Genomic DNA, 26384 nt, shown 5'->3' with positions numbered 1-26384 from the left:
GCCACTGAAGCAGGGTGTGCTGACCTTAACCACCATGCTACTGGGCCAGCCCCTTGAACACATTTTTCTTGAGTAACGCTGCTGCTTAGAGGTCCTCAAAGTACCTTCCTGGGAAGCAAGTAAGAGTCAAGCTCCCAAGTCAAACTCCAGCCCACTTTCCAAGCTGACCTTAGCACACTGTTAAGGAAAGAGCTTTGGAGCCAGACAGGCCTGGGTTTGAATGCCAGCTCAGCCACTTACCAGTTGTTATCAGGCATGGGGTTTAACCTCCCTGAGCCTTTCTCACCTGTAAAATGGAGATGGTTAAGCATAACTCAGAGCTCTTGTAAGAGAAGACAAGATGAAGAATGTACGCTGCCCAGCATAGAGCAGAGCAGAGCTCCACAGGTATGTCCCCAACTTCTTGGCTTCACCAGCCAGGCCGGAAGTGCTGGCTACACGGCTGACAGACACCAGGTCTGAGGCCTGGGTAGTGCATGTGGGTAGGCACTGGGTGTGTTTTCCTCAAGTGCTGGACGGAGTGTTCTGTGTGGGGCCAGGGGCTCTGCAGGAGCCCAGTCAGCCACAAATGAGCTGCTCCAGGGCCCTGCATATGGTAGAGGTCACTGGGACAGCCATGCCGACCACATCAGGACTTGGAGTGTGGGTTGCTCATAGTCCTGCTGAACTTTGCCAAGGAAAGGAAAGAAAGGTTCCTTTGAGTTGCACTTGTGACCTTTCAACCTATTATCCTCAGAGCCATAAACCTGTTTCACTAGGCTATAAGAGTAGGTCATTACACGTTCTCCCTGCCACCTTCTCCTTGACATTCACCACACACCCACAGGCACCAGAGGCCACCACCATGACGAGGGACCAGAATGGAACCTGGGAGATGGAAAGTAACGACAACTTTGAAGGCTACATGAAAGCCCTGGGTAAGGGGGAGGCTGGGGCTGGGGGAGGGAGGGTAACCTTTGAAGTCTGTGGTCTGGTCCTCCAGACAGTGCCTCTGTGGAGTTGCACAGACCTCTGTGCAAGCCTCACTCCTCACTTACTAGCCCTGTTGTGTCAGGCAAGTCACACAAATTCTCGTCTGCAGGTTGGGAATAAGAATACAGGAGATTGTGTCTGGAATGTCCTTAGCATAGTAGCTGGCACGCAGGAAAGATACACTGAATGGAGGATACACACACACACACGTGCACACACATGCACGCATACACGAGTAAAGCCAAATTGGAGACGATAATGCAGTGGCTGCCTGCCTTGGGATTGCCATCTCTTAGATAACCAGTTGGACCTGATATTACCCACAAATGACCTCTGCGTTGCTCTTTTGGCAGTCTTGTGGCGGGGAAGCAGAAGGGAATGGCTAACAAATCTCAGCCTAGAGGAAACCCGGCCCACGGAAGGCTGGGAAAAGCTTCGTCATATAGATGAGACATCTCGCTGCTTGTCTGACCTCTGAACCAGACTTCAGGCCAGGGGCTCCATCAGTGTGTGTCCTGAGTTGATACTCCTGTGGGATCTCTTGTGGGGCTGGCAAAAAACACGTGAAACCAGAGGAACTGGGCCCACAGAGGGGAGCTCACCTTGCTGGAAAGCTGCCATGGGCTGGGCGCTGGGCAAGGAGCATGGGCTGCATGTCCTTATTTCTTCCTGCCTCAGCCTCCTGTCACCTTTTCCAGCTTTAGGAGCTTTCCATGTAAGGAGCTCCTGGCTGGAACTCTCCCACGCACAGCTGGAGAAAAATGGCTGCAAGCAGGGTTGGGGGCCCAACAATTTGGATCTGATGATGGGAAGTCTCATCAAGAATGAGAATCATGGGTTTTCCTGCACTTAACTTCTAGCTTGACGAACATTTCCACCGTGTCGATGACCAACGAGAGCTGTGACAGGCTGCGCCGTCTGAAACTTTCTTCATAAACTTTAGACATGTTTCCAACACTGAGTAGCTTTTTCCCTCCTGGAAATCAGAATTTTACCTCAATAAACTTGGGGGAGGCAGGAGGAGGCAAAAACCCCAATGGAGCCCAAACCATGTTGCACCTGTTTTTAGCGCCCTGGGCGGGCAAGAGAAAAGGGATTCTGATTCTCTACGTGCATGATGGTCTGGAGCTTAACTCAGAACTATAATTCTGAACAAGATCACACAGAAGAGGGGCCAAGCTAGCCGAGGCCTTCTCTCTGACCTTGACCAGTTGTGTGACCTTTCAGAGCCGGTTTCCTCCTCCACCACACGGGGACAGCAGCTCCAGCCTCGCCTGTTTCTTCAGGTTATGTGGGATGCTGTTGTCTTTTTGAACGAATGAAAGTGCTTTAACAAGTGATGTTTTGGGATTTCAACATTTCAGCAGTATCCCGAACAAGTGGGACTCAGGGAATGTAATCAGAAAGCAACTTTGTGTCTTTTGCTGCTTATTCTTAAACAGCAAAACGCCCTATGGTGACTTTATGTATAAATCCAGTCTCAGTTTAGTTTTCGCCTCTGCAGTGTGGGCCCCTGAAGCCCCTCTCTCTAGGCTTAAGGTGAGAGGCAAGCACTCCTCCTGCCACCGTCTGTCCCCTCTGGAGGGCTGGGGGCTGCAGAGCACACTGTCGGCTGTCTCCAAAACATCCTCTCTAAAAGCAGCCTTCTCCTGGACTCTTTCACACCAACTACACCCTCACTGTGGGTGAGGGGCTCCCGAGTTGTGGATGGATGTTTGGACATCTCTATCACAGGCGTCCTTGGTGCCAGATTCCTATGGTTTCTTAGAGCTTCAGGCCAAACTTCCCATCTACCATCATATTACGTTGATTTCACTCTAATGAGGAAACTGACCTTTTTATACCAGCGTCTCTGCGGTGTAGAGGGGGTAGGTTCACACTTTCCTGATTAAGACTAATACCTTAGGTGGTAGCACTGGCTAAGCCCAGAATGTGGATATGCTTGGTGCCTCAGTTTACCCAGCTGCTAGTAGCCCACCGTGTCTCAGGGCCAGAGGAACTTGCCCCAGCTGGGGTCCATGATGCCCCAGCTGATGCAGAAATGCCTCAGCCAAAGTCACCTTCCCGCCATGGAGACCAGACACCTGATCCCTCTCACCTGCCTGTGGGGACACGAGTGGGGCAGGAGCTGGCAGTGACTGAAGACAGATCTCAAGGGGCTCAGCTGGAAGCACCTGAGGTGGGGCTGTCCCCACAATTTAATCCGATAAAAGCAACCCAGCCCATCTGCACAATTTCCTCCACACCCACCCCCCGAGGCAAGGGGCGCCTTGCCAACATTGACGAGTCGATGGAGCTTGCCTTCCTTGTCCTTGGAGCACGAGGCCCTTAGTGTTTGGGAAGAACATCTGTGGAGATCTCTGCAAACCCCCAGGTATGTCATACCACTAGGTATAACTCCATTCTCTGCCGAAGAACCGTCACTTGCTTAGACTGTAATCCCCAGCACCAGGAAGCTGGCCTTCTCAGCACCTGGTTGCTGGTTCAATAGAGAAGGAGAGGCTCCAGTCCAGATGTGGGTTTGGGCGGCAAACTGGCTTTGTCCTTGCTAGTGACTCATTCCACACGCTGGCCTCCCCATGTGACTCAGCCGCCAGCCTCAGCCGAGTGACACGTCGAGCCAACCTTTGGGTTTGCCCCAAATTATCAAAGTCATTTCATGTTCAGAGAGCGAGTGCCAAGGGTCAAGGGTCCCTCCTCTCCTGCCTTCTTAGACGTGGTGTTTCTTGAGGCCCTAGACTCTTTCTTGACAACAAGGAAAGCAGCTGGTAAACACTTCTGCCCTGAGGAATTTGTCATGTTCGGAGGTCTTCCTTCAGGTGGGATCAGTGAGTGGGAGGTGTGGTCTTTAAAGGGGAGCCCAAGGAGGGCAGATCTAAAAATGAGGTCCCAGTGCTGTGACAGAAGGCTAGAGGAAAGTCCATTAACTGCCCGGGAGTGAGGGCAGTACTGTACATGGACAGGGAAATCATTCGACTTCTCTACCAGAGCTTTAGACACGGCCCGTGGGAGCCCGGGACTTTGCCATCTGAGGCAGAGCCCAGCCCAGTCTCTGTTCTCAAGGAGCTCAGACTGGTGCAGACAGGCAAATTGTAGCCGTGCACAAATGGTGTTTCTGTTTTGTATTACAGTGTGACAATCACCCCAAATGTCATGGCTTGAAACAACCACGGTCATGTCATGTTGTCTCTCATAGTTCTGGGGGCTGACCGGCGTCACTTAGGTGCCTGTGCTAGGGGGCTCTCATTCAGCTGCAGGCGGACAGTGCTGGGGCTGGAGCTGCCTCCAAGGCCCCCTCACTCCTCTGTCGCACTTGGTGTTGGCCGGCAGCTGAGACCTCAGCTGGGGCTGTTGATGTCTACATATGCCGTCCCCGTGTGGCCTGGGTTTCCTCACAGCACGCCAGCTGTGTGTGAAGAGAGAGGAAGCAGGAGCTGAACTGCGTTTCAGGACCCAGAAATCACATAACATCACTTCCATTGTATTGTATTGTTTGAAACACCCCCATTCACGAAAAGGGTTCATAGGCCCCACTTCTCAGTGGGGGGAATGTCAAAGTCACACTGAAAGAACAGCATGTAGGATGGGAGGTGTTGCTGCAGCCATTTAAGAAGATACAATCTGGGAGCCAGCCTGGTGGCACAGCAGTTAAGTTCGCATATTCTGCTTCGGTGGCTCGGGGTTCAGCGGTTCGGATCCCGGGTGGGGACATGGCACTGCTTGGCAAGCCATGCTTGCCACATATAAAGCAGAGGAAGATGGGCACGGATATTAGCTCAGGGCCAGTCTTCCTCAGCAAAAAGAGAGGATTGGCAGCAGATGTTAGCTCAGGGCTAATCTTTCTCAAAAAAAAAAAAAAAGAAGAAGATACAATCTGGCACAGATGGGCGGTTGGTGGTTCTATCCCTTGGGTGCATAACAATGGAACTGGTAACGAGGAGTGTGTGTGGGTCAGATGGAGCTACAATACATGAGTCACTGAAGGCTTCCTGAGTTCTTCTGGGCAGGATTTTGAAGGAAGGAGAGCAGTGTTTCTTGCAGAAATAGAGTCAGGCATGGCCCCATGGGCATGTGCAAAGGTTGGGCTGGTAAGAACGTGGTGTAGGCAGAGGGAACAGGAGTTGTATTGCCAGAGGGCGAAGTACAAGGAGCGGGAGAAGAAAGAGTCAGAAAGATGACAGGGCTGGATCCTGAAGGCAGTGTGCCGCCGCATCGTGGACTTCATCCTCCAAGGAGAAGAATCGTAGGCAATGAGAGAGAGGCCTTCACGCTCGTTTTCACAGCCAGGGAGTGAAGAGATTGGCAGAGACTGTCAGAGAACTGAAGACGCCGTTGCAATGGCCATTGGAAGATGGTGAGGGCAGTGCCAAGTAGAGGGGACGGGGGATGTCCAGAGTGAGGACTGCACTAGACTTGGTGACTGGGTGGGGAAGAGGCAGGGAGTAAGCCTGGAAAATCAAACACCATCATATAACTTTAATCAGCAAAGAAGGGGGTGTATAATGGAAGGTACGTGTCCTAAAACTGCTTGGTTAATGTTAAATTCACACATCTTTTGGGAAATCTTTATCCCATAAATTGTAAACATTAGGAAAAGTCCAATTCTCTCTCTTTTTTTTTTATTGAGTTAATGATAGGTTACAATCTTGTGAAATTTCAGTTGTACATTAATGTTTGTCAGTCATGTTGTAGGTGCACCACTTCACCCTTTGTGCCCACCCCCCACCCCACCTTTCCCCTGGTATCCACTAAACTGTTCTTAGTCCATAATTTTAAATCCTCATATGAGTGGAGTCATACACAGATTATCTTTCTCTCGCTGGCTTATTTCACTTAACATAATTCCCTCAAGGTCCATCCACGTAATTGCAAATGGAATGATTTTGTTCTGTTTTGCAGCTGAGTAGTATTCCATTGTATATATGTACCACATCTTCTTTATCCATTCGTCTGTTGATGGGCACTTAGGTTGCTTCCATGTCTTGGCTATTGTAAATAATGCTGCAATAAACATTGGGGTGCATAGGACTTTTGGGATTGCTGACTTCAAGCTCTTTGGATAAATACCCAGTAGTGGGATGGCTGGATCGTATGGTAGTTCTATTTTTAATTTTTTGAGGAATCTCCATACTGTTTTCCAAAGTGGCTGCACCACTTTGCATTCCCACCAGCAGTGTATGAGGGTTCCTTTTCCTCCGCAACCTCTCCAACATTTGTTACTATTAGTTTTAGATATTTTTGTCATTCTAACGGGTGTAAGGTGATATCTTAGTGTAGTTTTGCCAATTCTCTTAATTCACAAAAAAAAAAAAAGGGGAGAATCATCTTTTATGAAGAATGTCTTTTCATTTAAATTGACATGCACAGATTTAAAAGAACGGTGACAACTGCAAAAAGTCCTAGCGGGTCTCTGGAAAATTCCACCAGGAAGGCGGTAGCCTTAGAGGCTGAAGTCAGCCCCATCTGAGTGGTCTCCGCCAGGAAATTTTTCCTGACACCTGCAACGTTCAAAATCCTGTCCTGTCTGTTTAGGAGGCACAGTCCAGCACCAGAGTGAGCACGTGCACCCGTCATCCTCATGCCGTGATAAGCATCTTGCTGGAGCTTTATATACACTATTTCTTTTTATTTTTTTATTTTTTTGGCACCTAGGCTAACAACTGTTGCCAATCTTTTTTTTTTTTCTGCTTTATCTCCCCAAACCCCCCCTGTACACAGTTGTATATCTTAGTTGCAGGTCCTTCTAGTTGTGGGATGTGGGACGCCGCCTCAACGTGGCCTGACGAGTGGTGCCATGTCCGCGCCCAGGATCCGAACCCTGGGCCACTGCAGCGGAGCGCATGAACTTAACCACTCAGCCACGGAGCCAGCCCCACATTACTTCTTTTTAATTAATTAGTTTCAACAAACGTATTGAGCACCTGTGACCCACTAGGAAGTGTTCCAGGCATTGGTGATATGGTAGCAAATGAGTCACTGAGTTCCCTGGCCTCATGGAGAGTACATGCTAGTGAGAGAGAGAGAGTAAATAGACACTTGAGGTCAAGCTCTTTTTTTAAAAAAATATTTTATTTTTCCTTTTTCTAGTTGTGTATTTTTAGTTGTGGGTCCTTCTAGTTGTAGCATGTGGGACGCCGCCTCAACATGGCTGATGAGTGGTACCATGTCCTCGCCCAGGATTCGAACTGGCGAAACCCCGGGCCATGGAAGAGGAGCGTGCGAACTTAAACACGGCCACGGGGCCAGCCCCAAGAGAGTAAATAGATTAAGATAATTTTGGGTAGTGGTAAGTGCTTCAAAGAAAATAAAAAGGATTTATTGTGTGGAGAGTGATGGGTAGTCAAGGAAGGCCGTCCGAGGAGGTGATATCAGAGGTTTGAATGCTGAGAGGTGTTCCAGGCACAGGGGAGACCACATGCAAGGGCTCTGGGTGTGTTCAAGAAACACACGAAGGCCAGCATGTGGGGAGTGTGCGGAACAAGGGGAAGGTCGGGCGCTGTGATGGGAAGATGTAATCAGTCTTATTTATATTCTTCAAGGATCGTTGTGGCTACAGTGTGGAGAATGAATCATAGGAGGGCAAGGCTGCAAGCAGGGAGGCCCATTAGGAGGATGCTGTGTTGTTCAGGCAAGAAATGATGGCTTGGGCTAGGGCCAGGCCCATGGGGCTGGAGAAGAGAGGACAGATTCAGTATGTGTTTTGGAGATAAAGCTGACAGGGCTTGCAGATGAATATGAAGCTAGAGGAGACAGAGGAAATGAAGGAAATGAAGATGGCCCTGGGCCTAGGCCTGGATAACTGGGAAGATGCTATCCCGTTGGCTGAAGTGGGGAAGGCATGGGGATGAGTGAGGTTGGACAGGGGTGCTGGGCAGAGGGGGTGCATTAAGAATTCCGTTCTGCATATTTCCATCTCAGACGCCCATTACACACCCAGGTGGAGTATTAAAATTGGCCTGTTGATAGAAGATCTAGAGCTCAGGGTGTAGCCAGGGATAAACAAGGAAGGAATGCTTCCCATTTGACGTGACGAGGAATCCTAAACCCAGAGAAGTGGAAGAACTTAGCCGAGGTCACCTGTAGCTGGGAAATGGTGGCGCTCAGACCAGAGCCCAGTCTCGTCTAACACCCAAGCTTTTCCCATAGCACTGTGCTAGGTGGGGGTCCTAAGCATGGAGGTGGTGGGGGGAGCTTTATTCTGAGCAGATTTGTCCAGATGAGGACACCCAAAGTAAACAGGCAGGACTCTCAGAAATATCACAAGGGAGTTACTCATGAGTCTCAGGGGAGAAATAAATGAGTGAATGAGTGAGTCAGATTGACTATCCGATGACCCAAGGAGGAATTAGTTTCACAAAATTTGGATTCCTTCTGGTGCTCACAATGAAGTCAGTGAAATGATACACCTTGCCAAAGTCTTTCCTTGAACCCCGTGGTACCTGGATTCAAACAGGGAAAGTGCTGGGAGGTGGAAAAAGCCCAGGTGAAGATCACTTGGGTCCCTTCCTGTGGGCCTCCCCTTGCATGTATTGACAGCACCTCCGCCGTGACCCCCCCCCACCAACGGTGAGGACTTGACTGTAGGTGCAGAAGCTAAGGGGAGCAGGGACACACCGCAGGGTCTCCAGCCTGCCTCTGCTGGCTAGGGAAAGTTTGAGACCTATTGGGAGATGCTCATGAGGGAGACGGGAGGAGGAAGGCAGGGGGCCAGTCCAATCCCTCTCTAAATGTGTTATCTGGAAGGGGAAATGGTGTGGAAAAAGGAGAATATTGCTCTTCCACTCTGCTTCTCACAACTGCCTAAGAGTGCTGATGATTCGAGAGTTAAGGAGTCCAGGTTCGAAGGCCACGGAAGCTGCACATGGAATGAGTCTCGGATTTCATATGATGAACGTGTGCATCTCTGCTCTTTAATTTACAAAGAGTGCCTGCCCTTTGAGCCTGCAACTTTAGCTTTTTTCACAAGCACATTACAAAGCATTTTAATGTTGAATAGCATACTTATATTTCAAATTTATGGCTTGCATTGTTCAAAATGGAGTTATGAAAAGTATAGTTTAATAAAGTCATTTCTGTGTTGGGTTTTTTTTCTTCTGCAGCACCCACAAGCCGTATATATTATTCAGAAATAGCTTGCCTCTGGACCTTTCCCTCTGAGATAGAAATTCATTTCACCTGGCTATAAATCAGGTTCAGAGATACCTTTAATCCATAAAAGCAAAGAAAACATACTTGATAACCCTGGTGTTAAAATACATATCAGGAAAATAATTTTCTCCGCAAGATGCAAAGAGGAAGTGTTTGCATAATCTGTGTGTGTGTGTGTGTGTGTTTGTGCTTCTGTTCCACAGCTGCGTTAACCTTTCCTTTTGATTAGAACTATCATGAATCCACCTGCAGAACATTTGGCTCCCTTCCCTGGGGTGGAGCAGAGGTGCCATGATTAACTAGCGTGTGCAAACGCTACCAGGTGGCCAAGAGGCCAAGCCATTTTTCAATCCAGAGAAGAAGCGATGCTTGATCTCCTTTGCATGGAGCCCCTAATAAGATTCCCCGGCACCAGTCAGAAAGATTGACTGGGGCTGGTGTTTCCAGGACAAACCCATTCTCTCGGCAATAGGCGTTTTTAGCTGTGATCTACCCATCTAAGCAACCAGGGACAAGCAATGATTTTTGTTAGGGGAGCCTTAGTTGTGAAGGATAAACAAAATGTATTTATAAGCAAACTGTCAGGAGCTCTAGCCCAACTGGGTAGCAGAACCCACCACCGAAATTCCCTGGGCCTTGAATCCCCCATCTGTGGAATGGAAATAGACTCGCTCTCTGAGGACACTTTGATTCTAAATTTCTCTGTAATTCCCAGTTCTTCCTCAGTCGCTTTGCCTGGAGTCCACCCTTTGTGTCCTCCGGTTACCACCTGACCTGTGGTTTCGTTTCCCCGCTCCTCTCTGTGGCTCCAGAAGCGTGTGCAGCACACTGTGGACCTCAGCACAGACGGTTAGAGCAGGACTCAAGCTGCTTCTCCCCACTGGCCAAACTGTGGAGTGAGGCAGCTGGTTGATGCAGAGAAGTGTTGGCCAGGCTGCACAGACGCCCATGTGACAGGCCAGGGCTGTGTTGCTGAGGGGCTGGATTGGCTACTGTTCTGACTATTCCTTCAGGGTCCAGGGCCCTTGGACTGTGTGGACTGGCGGATGGCTGTGGAGATGCATAAATAGGATCAGAATATTTCACTCCGGACAGAATGCCGACCTGGTCTGTTTTTGACTTGGACAGAAAAAGCCAAGAGGTGGAAACCAATGTGCGTCGACTTCCCACAAGCTCGTGGGCACCGTGTGAAGCATTTTACCCTCACTTTAACTGAGTCCTTACATAAATAACCCTGTAAGATGAGCATTCTTTTCCCCATTTTACTGTAAGGAAACTGAGGCTCAGAAAGGGAAAGTGACTTCTCCGAGGTCACATTGCTGGGAAATCAGAGACAGGATTTACACCTGGATCTGATCCTCACCCTTACACTTTTATACCAGTGCTCCTAAACTTTAGCGTGCACAGAATCACCCGGAAGGCTTGTAAAAACAGCGGGGCCAACCCCCTGTAGGCATAGCGTGGGCCCCTGAAGTTGTGTTTCTAAGAGGTTCTCAGGTGCTGCTCCACTAGCCCAGGGGCCTCACTTTGACAACCGCTGGCCTAACCATGGTGCCCCATTAACCAATCCATAAATGTTTCTTGAGCACCTACTGTGTGCCCAGCCCTGGGCCTGGTTCTCTGGGGACACAGAGAAGGAAACAGCATTGACCTTGACCTCATAGAAGTGAGATTTTGGAGGAAAGAATAATCAACCCATGAAAAAATGAGAGGAAAATAGCAGGTAGTGCCTCCTGCGGGGGAAAGCCACGTGGCCTGGATAGCAGGTGAGGAAGGAAGCAAGAAAGGCCAGAAGAGGCTGGAGGAGGCAAGGCCAGGGCTGGGTCTTGTGAGACCGGAGAGCTGCGGGGAGAAGGGCAGGCATCCAGGGAGCAAGCGTGCAGTTAGCATCTGGGGAAATGCAAAGGACTCCGAGCAAACCGGCCTGTGAGACAGGGGCCTGAATGATGATGATTATAATGATACCAGCAGCTGCCACTCACGCGACCAGGAGCACACGCCACCAGCCAATGGACAGAGCTCTTCACAAATACCGTCAAAATGAATCCTCAAAAGACGTGGATGCAGTTGCTAATAGCTCCACTTACAGCCACTGCTCTCTGCTGCTTCTAGACCTGGACTCGAATGTCCAGTGACGGGACTGAAGTTAGACAGACGGACGTCACCTGATTAACTAGACTGTGTTTCTGGGGCAGAAGGAGAGAAACAAGAGTGGGAGCGTGACCTGCTTGCCCTCTGCCTGCCACAGGCACGTGTTTATGCTGCTAGAACGTGGAAGAGGTGCCTAAGTGGCTTTTAGCAATTGTAAGGAAAGATTCATCTTCAAGTCAGAAATACTTGACCATTTGGTCCTATCTAGTGTTTTTCTTTCCAAACAGGCCGGCAGTTGTCTTGAAGGGAGAAAAATTAAACAGCAGACATTTACATAATTGCAGGGCCCAAGTGAGTGAGATAAATCCTTCAGAAGGGGTTTTGTCAGCCCCTTACATATTATGTTCGGTGGAAAACCCTGCCAGCTGGATGTCCCGTGACGGAGGGGTTCTACAGCCACATGAGACTGGGAAAGTCTGCATCCTGTGTCCCGCTGTTGAAGAGACAAAGCATCTTTCCTAGACTAAAGGCTCTGTAAAGTTCTTCAGTGCAGAAATCAGCTTCTTTTGCTGTTAATTCCTCATATCCCAAACTTAGTCAATTGTGAGCCATTTCTCTTTTGACCACCAAATTCTCTATGCAGCTGAGCCCCATGGCAAACGCAGTGAAACACAGGGCTCTGTGAATGCTAGCTGAGACCCCCTAGAAGTGTTCACGGCAAGGACAGTGGAGAGAACCTTTATCTCGCTCCACATCTCGTGGCCTGCAGGCTGGGTGCCTTGGACGTGCCCAGGGACGATTCCATAAGCCACAGAGCTGAGGCAAAGTGAGCTGTCAGAGAATGTCCAGGGGCTGGAGTGTGATGGCTCCAGCACAGACTTCCTATAGAGCCCAGAAAACAATTGCTGTCTGGCGGGGGCAGCACACTGGGCTCTGGGGAACATAAACTGCCCCAAACGGGGAGGTCTCATCCAGCTGGGTCCAGAAGTCCCGGTGGCTCCAGTGGAAATGTAAGGAAGAGTCTGTCAGAAGTGACCTGTGTCTTGGGCAGCCATGGAAAGTGCATAAACTGGGGTGGTCTGACCTGCTGATGGGATGGCCCCCCCAGAGGTTGTGGAGCGCAGCTCTGGCCTGGAGATAGGCCACCTGGCTTCAAATTCCACCTCTATTTCTTCCTCACGACGTAACCCGGGACAAGTGACATAGCTTCTCTGACCCACTTTCCTCCCTGGGAAAATGGAGATAACATAATACTTACCTCACGGGTTTGTTGGGAGAATAAAGTGCGTAAGGTTTCCCAAGGGAGGTTCCACCACTGGACACCATTCCTGGTTGGGTCAGAGGCATGTCTTAATTACCACTCCAAATATTACCAAGGGTCCACACAGCATGGCCCCCAGATTCACCTTACCTAAAACTTAGCTCCTATGTTCCCTCATAAAATTAATTCTGTCTCTGATTTCCCTGCCTCTTGCCTTGCTCTCCCAAGCTCAAAACCACTATTTTCTCCACCCAACTTGATTCCTCCACACATCCACCCATTTATCAAACCCTTGTGATTGCTTTTTATGCTGTGTATGCTTAGACAAGTCACTTAACCTCTCTGGGCCTCATGTTGTCACCTATGACATGAGGAGCAGGTGTTTAAATAGTGGCTTTCAAATTTCTTAAACCATAGAAGTCTTTTTCCAGACAGCCCCCTGTGAGGAAATCCAAGATCTAAAATGACCCAGAGATTCTGAGTCTGGGGTAAGGCCCAGAAATCTGTGCTTTTTACATCTTCCTAGGTGATCCTGATGGGCAGCCCGCTTTGGGACCCATTGGTGAATTCTTAGACATGGCAGGTTCTCAACAAATAGTAGCAAACAGTAGTTGAGCAAGACCCTGGTCTCGATGCACCAGCTCACACGCACTTGAGCCTGTTTCTCTCTTTAACTTAGGATATAGCTGTGTAATCCTTTTACCTCCCAGGCTACCTGATGGTACTTGAAATTATTATCTTATGACAGAAGCTGACTTTATACAATTTAGGGACCAAAAGACCAGTCAGGGCCCTTCCCCATGCAAATGGGATTCTGTTGTGGGTCCCCAACTGCGGTCAAGTTGCCCACCCAGAGTGAAGTGCAAGCAGCCAGCTTAGGCCTCTCTTTGGTCCTTTGGGAGGAGAAGAGTGATAGTGACCAAAGAGAGATTCAGAAGGAAATGAGGAGATAGGGTGAGCGAAGTGATGCCTGGCTACAGCAGAAGGACAGCAGAAGGGCTGGGGGTACAGCCAGCAAAGATATTAATTCTCCAAATTGACAGGAGCTCCCTGAACTGTTGGTCACTCCTGGTCTCACTCACGGGCACAATAGTATTTATCCCTACGAGACGGTAGAGAGAAGTTTAACCACTCACTTACCAGAGAGATGCGGCTGGAGTTCTCAGAGAAGCAGCACTCAGTGTGTCTAAACTGTTCTCACTCTCGACATCATTATGACCTCGGGTTATGACAGAATCAATCTCAGTGGTTTTGAAACCTTCCAGGTGGACTTTCTAAAAAAAGATTAAAGATTTAGATTAGCGTCCAAAGATAATGGAGAATTCACAGGACTAAAGGAGGTCAAATATGATTTGGCTAGAGACCAACAGCTTAATAACGTTCATCGCAAGTTCTGGAATTATCCTCTGCTTCTAGATCTATTCCAGAGGACAGTGACATTTTATGCACAACCAGAGATTAGCAAGGAGGTGGGCTCAGCGTTTAGCTTCTTACTGTAAAACTCGAAGCTTAGGAAATGAAACACCCCATTGAAGGGGATGCTCCCTTAGAGACTCACTACCAGTTTCTAAGAAATGACTAAGATTTCCTCCAAAATATCAAGGAGAAGAAAAGCTGTAGCTGGAGCCAATGGGGCAAAGTCCTGGTAATTGTTGCATCTGGGTGATGGGTGTGCGGAGTGCATTGTACTTTCCTCTCTACTTTGGTTTGTCTGAAATTTTTCATAATAAAAATAGAAACAGTTATTCATCTTTTCCTTAAAAGAAATCCCTGAGTGAGCGTTTATTAAGTGTTTGGAATACGCTTAAAGCTGTACTGGGGACCCACGGCCGAGGCAGAACAGCCTGGCTAAGTCAGCCCCCGTCTGCTTCAAAAAGGGTGGTTTGTATGCATCCTTCCCTGCTGTGGACATTAACAAAAGTTCCATCTTTACCCATGATCTAGACTGGTTACTTTTTGTTTTACACCATGAAGACTTCTGTTAGCAGATTCCTAGGAGGAAACCCAGTATGGCAAATAGAACGGAGCTGCAGTGGTGGAGGGGCGTGTCTGCGCGTGTCTGTGGGCGTGTGTGTGTGTGTGCATGCACGCGCACACTGGGGAGTTGCAGCTCAAGGGTGAGCCCTGCCTGCTGCCTCCCCCTCCCTTCAGGGCTCCCGGGGAGGCACCAAGAGACCCCGGGTTTCCCGACAATTGACTGAGAGGCCCAAACTTGTCATGGGTAAGACAACTCTGGTTTCCCACTTAAGCAAAGAAATGTGGCCTGTCCATGATCTGTGTCTCTGGTGCTGAATGGCCTTGTTAAAGAAATGAATGAGTCTGGCTGAGTACATCATAACCTCCACAACTCCCTTTGCCAACAGATATTGATTTCGCCACCCGCAAGATCGCAGTACATCTGATTCAGACGAAGATCATTGATCAAGACGGCGATAACTTCAAGACGAAAACCAACAGCACGTTCCGCAACTACAATTTGGATTTCACTGTTGGGGTGGAGTTTGATGAGTACACAAAAGGCCTGGACAACCGGACAGTTAAGGTACTGCCCACCGGCTGGCGCTTTAACCTTGTGAACTCTTCATGCAAGGGCCAGCTGTCAGGCTTCCCACTGAAACGATGACAGGACCCACCTGGGAGGGATCAGGCAAGGGGGCCAGATGGGCTTACTGCTGCTGGCAAAAAGCAATGAGCAATTATTGAAAGTTTAGTAGGAAGAGACAAGCTGGCTTCTGCACTACTCTTAAAAGCAAGGAGAGATTAAAGGCCGCTGACCTCTCCAGGACCCAGGGTAGAAGGGCAACTCATATACTACATGGACCCGGTGGGCAAAATGAAGAGGGCAAGGCGGAATGTCATCAGTGGGGGCATGGGAACAGTGACGGTGCGAGCTGGATAGCACAGCTTTGTCAAAGGGGTGGCCATGCTCAGCACCAGAAAGCATTGCTGCGGAGGAAGGGGGCCTTACGTTGCCAGAGTTTTTTTCTTCTCAAGAGATGTTGAGAATTCAGATGTTTTTATAGGAGATATCTCAATTTTAGATGAACTCAAATGATGTAATATTTTTTTAGAAAACTGCAATGCAAATCAAACAAAAAAGTCAGTCGACTAAATGAAGTCACGGTGTCTCCAGTCCTAGTAACTTAGAGAAGTCTTTGGCAAGTTTGTGGCTTTTTGCCTCAGCATCACCTTAACTCACAGGACATAACCCGGGAAATCCTCCACGAGGCCGAAGGTCAGACTTCCAGCCTCTTGAACTGCTTGGACGTATGGAGGACCCTGAAAGCCAGCAGACAACCCTGAGCACAGAGCGGGCAGTTATCTCAAAGCCCAAGAACTTGCATCTGCAGAAAAGGCAGCCCTCGCCCAGAGGAGCTGTCTGTCCATAAGGCAGAGGATGGGGGCAGCAGGGAGAGGCAGGGTGGTGGTGGAGAGCGCAGGTGGTAACAGCAATCTCCCCTCCTCTGGCATTGCTATGTGGTATCACAGCCCAGTGGTGGGTTTTTGCAGTGTTCACACTCTGGCTCAGCGCGCCTGCCTTTGGTTTTCCAAATCCAGTTACACTTGGTCATCCTCACAAACAGGAATGGGGGGAAATCCAATCTCAGTCATATTTAAGGATTTCCCTACCCCACACTTAGCAGCATACAAGAACCCTGGGGATTACACAGGCCAGGAAACTTGGAAGGGTTTCCGGTTTGTCATTTGGCATAGTTGCCATTGACAGCTCAGGGCCATGCTCATGCAGTTTATATGAGCATGGGTGGCTTGAATATTGATAGCACCCACTCCCTCTGCCAACGCAGCCACCAGGACATCTGCTCTGGTTCTCAAGCTGAGAGAGGGCAGGGCTGACTATCCATCCCCAGGGATCCATGCTGTCACCTCCAGCAGAGGGTCGGCTCCTTGGAATGTCACCAAGAAGCAGGACCCTCCACGCTGCCCTCCCCATTCACCACTCTCCGCGCTCTCCCCAGGGTGCCACTCTTCTCCAGGGCTTCCAGAAGCTCTTTCAAAGTCAACTCTCCTCCAGAGCAAGGGACTCAGCCTGGCTCCTCTCCTGGGGTGGGGAGGAAGAGCTCTTATCATTCTTTGGTGGTGACTCTAAAGCCAAGAAAGCAGGACACATTTTATTTCTCAGTCAAGGTGTCCTGCAGCGTTGATAATCTCACCCATCAAGTCAAGGCTGAATTATATCTAGTGCTCCTTTTTAAAGAAAAGTAGGAAATGAAAAGCACTTTGGAAACGCTTCCATCAGAGCAGCCTCGGCATGAGGGCCTAAGCTTCCGGGCCCTGGACCGGCCCCTTGGAGAAGACTCCCCCGAGGGGTTGATGGATGGACGGATGAGGCTTTTCTGAACTGTGCGGCTGGAAGGCCAATTCATCAGACACCAGAAATGATAGAAAAATTTGTCTCTCTGCTGTTCTAACCTAGTCAGTTCAAAGTGATTCATTGTCCCTCGCCTTTCAGTGTTGGGTGTGGGGTGCTGAAAAGCAGGCTTGTCCACTCTGATTCATTCATTCTTTCGTCACCACTGATGGTAGCAAACTCACTCTTCTTGAGATAAATCATGTCCTTTTGGCCCTTCCTGACCCTTAAAGGATTCTGTCTGTTAACGCCTGCCCTTCTTCTGCCTCTCCACCTTCCCTCTGAGCCCCGTCCTCTCCCCAGGATCAGCTCTTAGCTCTGCAGAGGGAGATAATCTCCTTCCCCACTTCTTGTCTCTGCTTTGCCTGCAGCAAAAAGTCAGGGCAATACACACACACACACACACGTGCACACATGCACACCGAGGAGACTGGTAGGGGCTGAGAAGTACTCAGGACAGATTTACCCAGTCTCTAGTAAAAGATTGTTCCCATGAGAATAACAACACAGAGCAGGTGGCCTTGGGACCATCTACTTCCTATAACTTGACTGGAGCCCTTCAGCTGGAAAGGGACCACAGGGAGTGGGGGTGTCTATTTCTCTGATTAATTTCTGTTGCTCATACTTGTGGCATGCCTGAGTGCACACACAAGCTGTGTGCATGGGTGCAAGTGAGTCTGTGCACAAGTGTCTGTGTGCATATATGTGTGTGTGTGTGCATGCACACATATGTGTGCATGTGTGTAGTACTCCTTGTGCTCTTCCCCAGGGCTCCACCACTTCTCAACTCCTCGGTCTCCCTGACGAACACCTCTGAAAATCTCCCCACTCAGCAGTTCGGCTGAGAGGTGTGTATGGGGTGGGGTTGCAGCCAAGGGCCTACAGGGCACCCAGTTCTCTGCCATCCCGGAGCAGGAGCAATGGACCACATTGATCATGGCGTTGGCTCTTCCCTGAGGGGCCCAGATCAGATATATGTCATATATATTCCTAACTTCCTACCTTGACTTGTTTCTAAGAGGATTTAAAGCCCCTTTCAAAAATACACGAGCTACCCAAAATAAAATTTAAAAAAAGTAATTAATATTCGTGCCACAGAATATGATGCAGCCATAAAGAGGAATGGAGTACTGACGCATGCTACAACATGGATGAACTTGGAAAACATTACGCTAAGTGAGAGAAGCCAGACACAAAAGGCCACGTATTCTATCATTCACATGAAATGTCCAGAATAGGCAAATCCAGAGACAGAAAGTGGTTGCCAGGCGCAGAGGGAATGAGCAGTGAATGCTGATAGGGGTTTCTTTAGGGTTGATGAAAATGTTCTGGATTTAGATAGTGGTGATGGTTTTACAACCTGTGAATATACTAAAACTAACTGAATTGTAGACTTTCAAAAGGTGAATTTTATGGCATGTGAATTTATCTCAATTAAAAAAATAAGTAATTGAGGCAGATTGCAAGGGCAGGGAAAAGCAGATATGAACGATGGCAGTTAGAGCCAATAATGCCACTGTGAGGTCAGGAGGAGCCAGGGGCGACCCCAGGAGAAACCGCCTCCTCCAGGAGGGCCCCCTCCTCAGGGATTGCCAGAGGGGATGGCAGGCACACAGGAGTAACTCTTGTGTAAGGGCAAGTGCGCTGGGGAGGGTTTAAACATATTAATAGTGTCCTTCACTGCTCTTAATTTGAAGAGCTATTTTCCTTTAAAAAAACAAACTTATTTGGGAGTGATTCAACTTTACAGAAAAGTTGCAAGAATATAACAAAGAACCCCTGCACACTCTTTACCAAGAGTTACCTAGTGTTAACTTTTTGCCACATTTGTTTCCTCATTTGTACACGTTACCTTCAAATAATGCAGTCTGTATTTCCCAAGACTTAGGATAGTCTCTTACGCAACCACAGCATAGCTGTCAACTTCTATAAATTGAACAATGAACAGTGCCTGTATCTAATGCATCAGAAAAGGCTGTTTGTGATGACGTTGACATTGGATGCTGTGACGGGAAATTGCAGCGTGGGCCCACCTTCCTTCTTTAATTCCCTGCGAGGGCATCCACCCTGGGGACGCTGTCCTTCTCCATGCCCCAGCTATCCGCACTGATACTCATCTCCTCAACTTCAAGATCTTTCGAGGCAACTGAGCCTCTTTTTAAAGCCTCCTCTGATCCAGGGCTGAAGGACACCAAGTAAAAGCAAATTGAATTGTGGTATTGTAGTTCATTTAACCACTCTCCTCTCTCTTCTTCTCATTTTCTGTTTTACGTAGGAGTAAGGCTATAATAGTGAAGGTATTACCGTGATTCATGGGAAACCAATTTACTTTAGGGTCAGGATACCTTTTACTCTTGCTGCCCAATATGGGTTATTAAGATGAAATATTAGGACAGGCCCCCAAGCACTAACGTTTTTCTGCTCTGTTTCTTCTACAAAGTTTGGTAAGTCCCTGCTACACGTGAGGCTTGGGTCAATGAGTCAGACCCTCCTCCCTGCCCTCAGAGCTCTCACAGCCTCATGAGGAAGCAGACAAGAAGACGGACAGTTTACCATCTAGTGTCCATATTGATGGACACGCGTGTACTCCCGTGGTACCCTAGAAACCAAGGCAAGGAGGTGGGCTGGCTGAGTTGCTGTCAAAAACTATCCTCAATGAAGACTACTGACGTGCTCGTTTATCCCCCTGTGGATTTACCTCAAGATTCTGTTTCAGCAAAATCATTCCATCACAGATTCACTCAACAATGCTTACCAAGCACCCCTATGGGCTGGTGTCTGCACCGAGTCTGGGGTTGCAGAAATGACCAGCTGACATAGCCTCTCCTTCCATGGAGCTTATTGTCTAATGCGGGAGACAGACGTGAATTCAACCAACATGTATTAGGTGTCAGTGTGTGTAAGGCAACCTGGGACCGTGGGGCTTATGAGACTTAGTCCTTGCCCGAATGGGAGCCATGAGTCCTTCCTCATCTGTCTGGGAGGATATTCAGAGGCCGAGGCCAACAGTGGGCAACCACACATGAATATTCCAGACAACATCTCCTTCCCAGAAGAGCAAGGGGAGCAACCTGGGAATTAAGCTTCTCCAAGACATTGGAAGATGTGAGGCTTAGAGTGGACCTGAAAGAGGAGGAGACATGTTTTCTTTAGAAAGCCTAGAATTTTATTTTGAAATTAATTTGGGGAATATTAATACATGCAGATGGTTTAAAAAAAGAAACAAACCTGAACAGTAAAAGGCAAAAGTTCCTTCCCATCCTTCTCTCCCCGGGGACAATCACCATTACGGCTTCTTTCACCTCCTCGCAGAGAAGCTGTGCAAGCAGCGCGTGCACAGGCGCCCCCTGTTGTTTCATGCACATGGCCCTGCTCTTCACTCTCTTACCTGAGACTGCTCACTGTGGAGACCGCTCTTCTCCTAAGTACAGAATCACCTCCTCCTCTCCAGGGCAGCAGAGCAGCGACGCAACACACCATGTTTAACCAGCCGCCCGCCGACAGGATTTATGAGGCCTCCGGGCCTTTGCTGTAACAAACAATGCTGCGATGTGTTGAGGAGTAAAATGAGGAGGAGTAAAACTGTACATGAAATATGTAATATGGGCAAGGTCAAATATTATTTTAGAAATAGGTAGACTTAACAATCTGTAGAAAACAGATTTGTACCAGAAAAACAGATGTGAATGTGCAAGGACAGTGAACAAAAATAACACAGGGCAGTTTATCACCAACTGGGTTTACAAGACGCAGAAGAGAGGAAACGTCTGGTCCTTAGCATAATATTGTTCATAGAGGCACGGTAAGGCTTGCACGCACTGGAAGAAAACCACCTAGCCTCAGGGTCATTGCTGAGGAAGGACAGCAATCACACAAACCACCACCTGATGGGAACAACGTCAGCATCTCAGGAGGTGCGTGTGCAAGCTTACCGTAGCCCTGGAGGGCCACTGGGGTAGTCCAGATTGTCCGAGTCAGGTACTAGGGCACGTAAAGGGAGAACGGAAGGAGGAGGAGTTGGGGGTGTATCATTTGTAAACGGATGCACAGAGGTTGGAGTCTCTTGGAGTTCAGCAGGCTTGTGGCTTCTCCGACCTGTTGGTCAGCTCAGCCTGGTTGTCCAGCACCAGCTCTGCATCTCTGCTGCCGCCTCTGTGCAGCTAACAAGTCAGCACTGCTGCCTGGAGGAAAGCCAGGACCGGGAGATGGCCCACCTTCCTGGGTCTGAATGATGAGGCTGGCCCTGGAGCGGTCTGCACGCCCGCCCCCCGCTGGTTAGGCGGCCTCCCTCCCTTTGTGGTTGCCCTTCAGTGGTAGTCCTCCCAAAGTGATTCCTGTAGGGAAAATTCCCAGAAGGAGAATTTCGTGGTCGGAGTATACACAATGTTACATTTTGAAATGCAATATAAAATTGCCCTGTGAAAAGATTCGTTCCAATTTATGTGCCCACCAGCCATGCATGAGGGCAGCTGCTTCTCCGCACCAGCCCCCCACAATTCCGTGTGTTATCAGACTCTTTGATCTTTAACCAGATGATGAATTCTATCTGAAAAACAGCCTTAATTTACATTTCTCTTATTATGAGTGAGGTTGAATATCTTATGTTTAAAAGCCATCTGCTAGGGATTTTTCCCCCCTGTAAGCTATTGGTTCGTGTCCTTTGTTGAATTTCCTGTCAGGTTAATGATCTTTTTCTTGTTGATTTACAGGAGCCCTTTACATATAAGATCTTTGTCTGAGGTGTGTTACAATTATTTTTCCCAGTTTGTTATTCGTCTGCTGACTTTGAGGTACTTTCCCCTTCCAGAAATTTTACATCATTATGACAAATAAAAATGGCAAGTAATAGGATATATTGGAATATATGAGGAAGCCATTTGGTGTAAACCTAATTCGGCCTGACCTTGTCTTTCCAAAAGGGCCTGACCAAGGCCGTTGAGCATGCATTGTCTATCTGCTTTAGATATTCCGTATGGCAACAGCAAAGGCCCTTGAGATAAAGGTGCAACTTCCTTCCCCCTCCCAACATTGGCGTCTCCTTAAGGATTAAGCATCTTTCCTTAGGCTAGAAACTGATTGCTGCGCTCACCTGTGACCACCCAGCTTGAGACAATAGACTTGCCTCCTGCTACGCCCACCAAGATAGCAGACCACTACCCGCTGTGTCCATTAAGCGCTGTGCCGACAGGGCAATCTTGTGACTATTGTGGGAGGGACATTTCAATCATATGTGAAACACCCTCTTTGAGGGTATATAACCACCCTGTGTACCCCCACTTCTTTGGAGTGCTTAGTTCCTTTGTGGAAAGACTCTCCTGGGTTATAATCCTAAAATTTAAGCTCAGAACAAACTCACCCAAATTTTCATTTATAGATTGGTTATGGATTATTTTCGTCAACAGTTCTATAGTTAAATTCATCATCTTTTCCCCCACTGATTTGAAAGGCTGCTGTCTTTACCGAGTGGTAAAATGGAAGAGTGGAATTCTTTAAAAGAGAACAGAAATAGCCAGGATGAGCCGGTTTGGCTGGAATGGAGGGTGTACGTGGAAGTGGGACTGGATGGATCTCAGCTTGGCTGGGGCTGAGGGCTCTGCCCCGTGGGCAAGCAGGGGCGCAGGACTGGCTGCAGGGTCACACTTGTTCAGTCCCAATCAAGACCATACGTTTGATTTGCTCGGGAATCTGTCATTGCAGGCGCTGGTCACCTGGGAAGGTGATGTCCTTGTGTGTGTGCAGAAGGGGGAGAAGGAGAACCGTGGCTGGAGGCAGTGGGTTGAAGGGGACAAGCTGTACCTGGTAAGCCCCCAGAGTCTGCCCGGCTCCCTTCCACTGTGCTTACACCGACTGCGGGTTCACCTAGCCAAGGGCTTTGACAAGAAAAATGGCCCTGCCCTCCTCCCCTGAGCTCCAGCCAAATGCCTGTGGTCATATACCAGAAAACCATTCCCATCTGGCTCAGGGGACTCCGGGAAGAAATCTGTATGGCTGTTTCTGTGAACGGCTGCAATTAAAACGAGAGTCCAAACTGCTGAGTTAGGGAGCCGAGATCCAAGGGGAAATGCAGGGACCCTGTTAAAGACCAGCTGGGGAGAGATGCAAGGCACAGAATTAAGATGCCCTGGAGGGGGTGGGACCAGCCTCCTCGTGGTTATGTGAGCCTGGAAGAAGAGGGGTTGGGGTGGGGTGGAGGTGGCAGGGACAGGAGGCAGCTGGGTCTGGGAACTGCCTGTATACCGCAGGCATTGGCCTCTCATCATAAGGTATGTCCACCTGGCCCCCAAATATTTTAGGTTATTTGGTACTGGAACAGAGCAGTAGGAACAATTGCTGATATCCTTAAATAAATTATATCTGTCTAAATAGCTTAATATTTCAGTCTTCAATCTTCAAGGCAATTTGTGCGTCCAGCATTCAAAAAGTGAAAAATCTCTCACTCCTTCACTCATTTGTTAAATGAATGGCTCATTCAGTGAATGGCTCTTCACTCATCCTTTCACCTACGGAGTCAGGCAGGTACCTGGCTCCAAGACTGTTCAGTCACCATGATGCCCTTCAGAGCCAGCCCTGCCTCACCTGAAGTCTTTATTGCAGAGGCAATGTCAACTGGTGACAAATGAGAGGCATTCATCGTGTTTTCCATCGACGGGTTTCCCTACCTGCTGTGGTTTGGATGATGGATTTTTTAAATTGTAGTACAGTCTCCAGAGGTCCCTGTGGCTAAGACCCTGGTTTCATCAGCTGCAATGGTTTCCTGGTCACCCCCACGCTCCTGTTTTTCTCTCCTCCCTCAGAGGGTCCTGAGCTGTGGACAAGGCCTGAGGGCGCCCTGTGTCCGGATGGAAAGCAGCATCTTGTCTGCACAGGCTGGCCTGGGGAGCCCTTCCGCACCCTCACCCTGTCATTGCTGTGCCACCACCAACCAACATTCTAATCACCAGAGGCCAGAAAGCCCACGGGGCGGAGGGACAGCTCACCAGCCAGCATCTTTGTAGGCCCTTGCCTTCCAAATGCTTCTCCCCACTAGGTCTTTCCCTGCCCCATGGCTTCGCTGCCTTGTATAAATTAGGTGAGGTTGCTTTAATCATAAGAGTAGGAGAAATCCCGCCCCAGAGGGTAATTTCTTTGCATTTTTCATTTTTATAGTTGTTCAAGTTCAATTCAAGTGTCAGAATGGAATTACTGCTACCTGCAGGGCATGCCAGCTGATTGGGTCTGGGAGACGCACTTTGCCCAGAATAACGAACTGTCCTCTTCATTCCAGCTCCACCCCCTCAACTCACAGACACCAAGAGGGCGGGGGCTGGGCAGAAGGAAGGCCTGACTTGTTTGTCACGCGCCCGCTTTCTGACGTTGCAGGAGATGACCTGCGGTGACCAGGTGTGCCATCAAGTGTTCAAAAAGAAGTGATGGCTGAGAGGGGGCCCGCCGAGCATGTGCTCCACGCTCCCCATGAAGAGTTCTCTCCAGGCTTTGGGTAGCAGCCGCCAGGCCCTCCCACTGCTGACAAGGCCCAGAAAGGCAACTGGATGGGTTTTAAACAGAATGAGTGTGTAACACTGACAGACATGTTGTTCCTTCTTTGAAACCTGGCATTAAATGAAGAAACAAAAGCCACTCCTGCACTTTGAAACCCTTTATGTGTCTCCCTTTATTCCCAGACCTGTCGGTTTTATCCACAGTCGGAATAGGTTATTTCCTGCACAGTGGTTTTCTGTGGGGCTTTTGTTGTTTATTTTTTAGTTTTGTTTGGTTTTTGTTAGTTTGTTTGGGAGGTTGTTTTGCCTGGAAACATTCTCTGGCCAACACAGCATCCCCTACTAGTTTTTGAATATTGCCTATTTGAGATTCATTCCTTTAGATAGCACATTCATTTCTCCAAGATTCTCTTTTAAAATGCTATGTCTTCCAGTTTGTACTTTGCTTGAGCAGCAGGGGCAGAGCTACCTCTGAAGGCCTCTGCAGGTCTGCTGTGCCGGCTGCTCTTGGTCCAGACCAGCCCTCTGCCCTTCAGCCCTGGGCAGACTAGAACTCCTGCAGAGGGGTCACCAAGCACTGCCAGGCAGCCTGAGTTCAAGTCCCGCCACTCCACTTCTTAGCTGGGTGACCATAGGCACATCACTTGCCCTTTCTATCCTTACTTTTCTCTTCTATAAAATGGAGAAGACATAAATAACATCTCCTCCCCTGGGTCACTGTGGGGATTAAGCAAGTTACTATACACAAAGCGCCGGGAACGGGACCTAGTACCTGGTAAGGGCTCAGTCCCACTAGCTCTGATCACTATGTGGAGTTACTTCCTCCACAAGCCCAGGGGTCCAGATGAGGAGATGCTAAGTAGCAATCGGTCAATACCTCCAGGGCCTCCTGGTGCTTCCAGAACATTAGGTTCGCTGGTCTGAGCAGCACTGTATTTTCCTGCTGGATACACAAGTGGAATAGTGACCTGGAAGAGCAGAGTAGTTACTAGGGGTGGATTTATGGTGGCTCATTCCTGGCATCCTGGGAAGGCACTGCAGGTTAAAGCCGTCTCCTTCACACACACACACACACACACACACACACACACACCCATAGCATAGCAGGGCCTGGAATTTGACCATTAGGCAAGCATTGCCTTTGAAAAGTAGGTTTATCCCACAATGGATAGCATGTGGTGTTAGCACACACTGGATAATTTGAATGATCAGATCGTGCATCGATCCTGAGCATCCAACAATGGGATTGGGGCTGGAGAGAAAGACTACAACCTGGCCATGTGGCCCAGGGCCAGCCTTGGCTCAAGCCCTTGTGACAGGAGGCCATGACATGGGCCTCCTGGCAAGCTGTGGTCCCCAACAACCATGCCATGTTCCTGTGGCCAGAGTCTCATGCCGGCTGGGGACCTAGCGGAGGTGGGGGTCCCCCCATGGGCACTGGAGAGGAGGGGAGCCTCCTGAGGAGGGGCAGGTTGGTCTCCTGGGGCAGCCTGGGGACTGAGTGGAAGGACTGGTGAAGTGGCCCTTGGTCCCCATCTTCCACAGTGCTGTTCCAGGAGCCTCATGTCCCTCAACTGATGCCAGCCCAGCCTTGCCCTTGCCCACCACAGCCTCAAATGACTCTCCTTTGTCCCTCAGGAAAATCCTGTTGAAAGAGATCATATTCAACAGACCTCCAGGACTAGCTATAGAGTGCTCTGCACATGTCAGGGGGCAGGTTTATCAGTGACTTTTGAGCCCAGGTTTTGCAAAATGCACTCTAGGGCATATTAGCCCCCCAAGATTCTGTGGAAAGGTTCATGGTCAAATGAACTTCGGAAATGCTGGGAACTGTGTCCCCTTTGTAGAAATTCACAGTGAGAGTTAGTGTTCTTAAAGCTCTGAAAATTCCTGCAGCCAAGAAGCCCTGGGACCCACTTTACCCAGGAGGGTTCACGGGCACGGGGTTTGGAAACACTGTGCTCGTTCCTTGCAGTCGCATGGCCCTTTTTCCATTACAGATAACAAACACTGTCATTTAGAGCTCCCAGTTTCCAAGTGAGATTTGCTCAGTGCATTTTCTCCG

The 26384-nt window shown here is 49.0% G+C and overlaps 1 protein-coding gene across 1 annotated transcript; it reads left to right on the top strand.

Annotated features, from left to right (window-relative positions):
• Positions 1-844: 844 nt before the first annotated feature.
• RBP2 (retinol binding protein 2) lies at positions 845-24284 on the top strand. Its single transcript, XM_046646131.1, has 4 exons — positions 845-917; positions 14836-15014; positions 22539-22640; positions 24201-24284. Exons 1-4 carry the CDS (start codon positions 845-847, stop codon positions 24249-24251), a joined length of 405 nt encoding a protein of 134 aa, XP_046502087.1. The 3' UTR covers positions 24252-24284.
• Positions 24285-26384: the final 2100 nt, after the last annotated feature.

This window comes from Equus quagga, chromosome 1, assembly GCF_021613505.1.
Source record: "Equus quagga isolate Etosha38 chromosome 1, UCLA_HA_Equagga_1.0, whole genome shotgun sequence".
Lineage (NCBI taxonomy): Eukaryota > Metazoa > Chordata > Mammalia > Perissodactyla > Equidae > Equus > Equus quagga.
The sequence above is the reverse complement of the archived record's forward strand: the minus strand, read 5'-3'. Positions and strand labels throughout refer to the sequence as shown.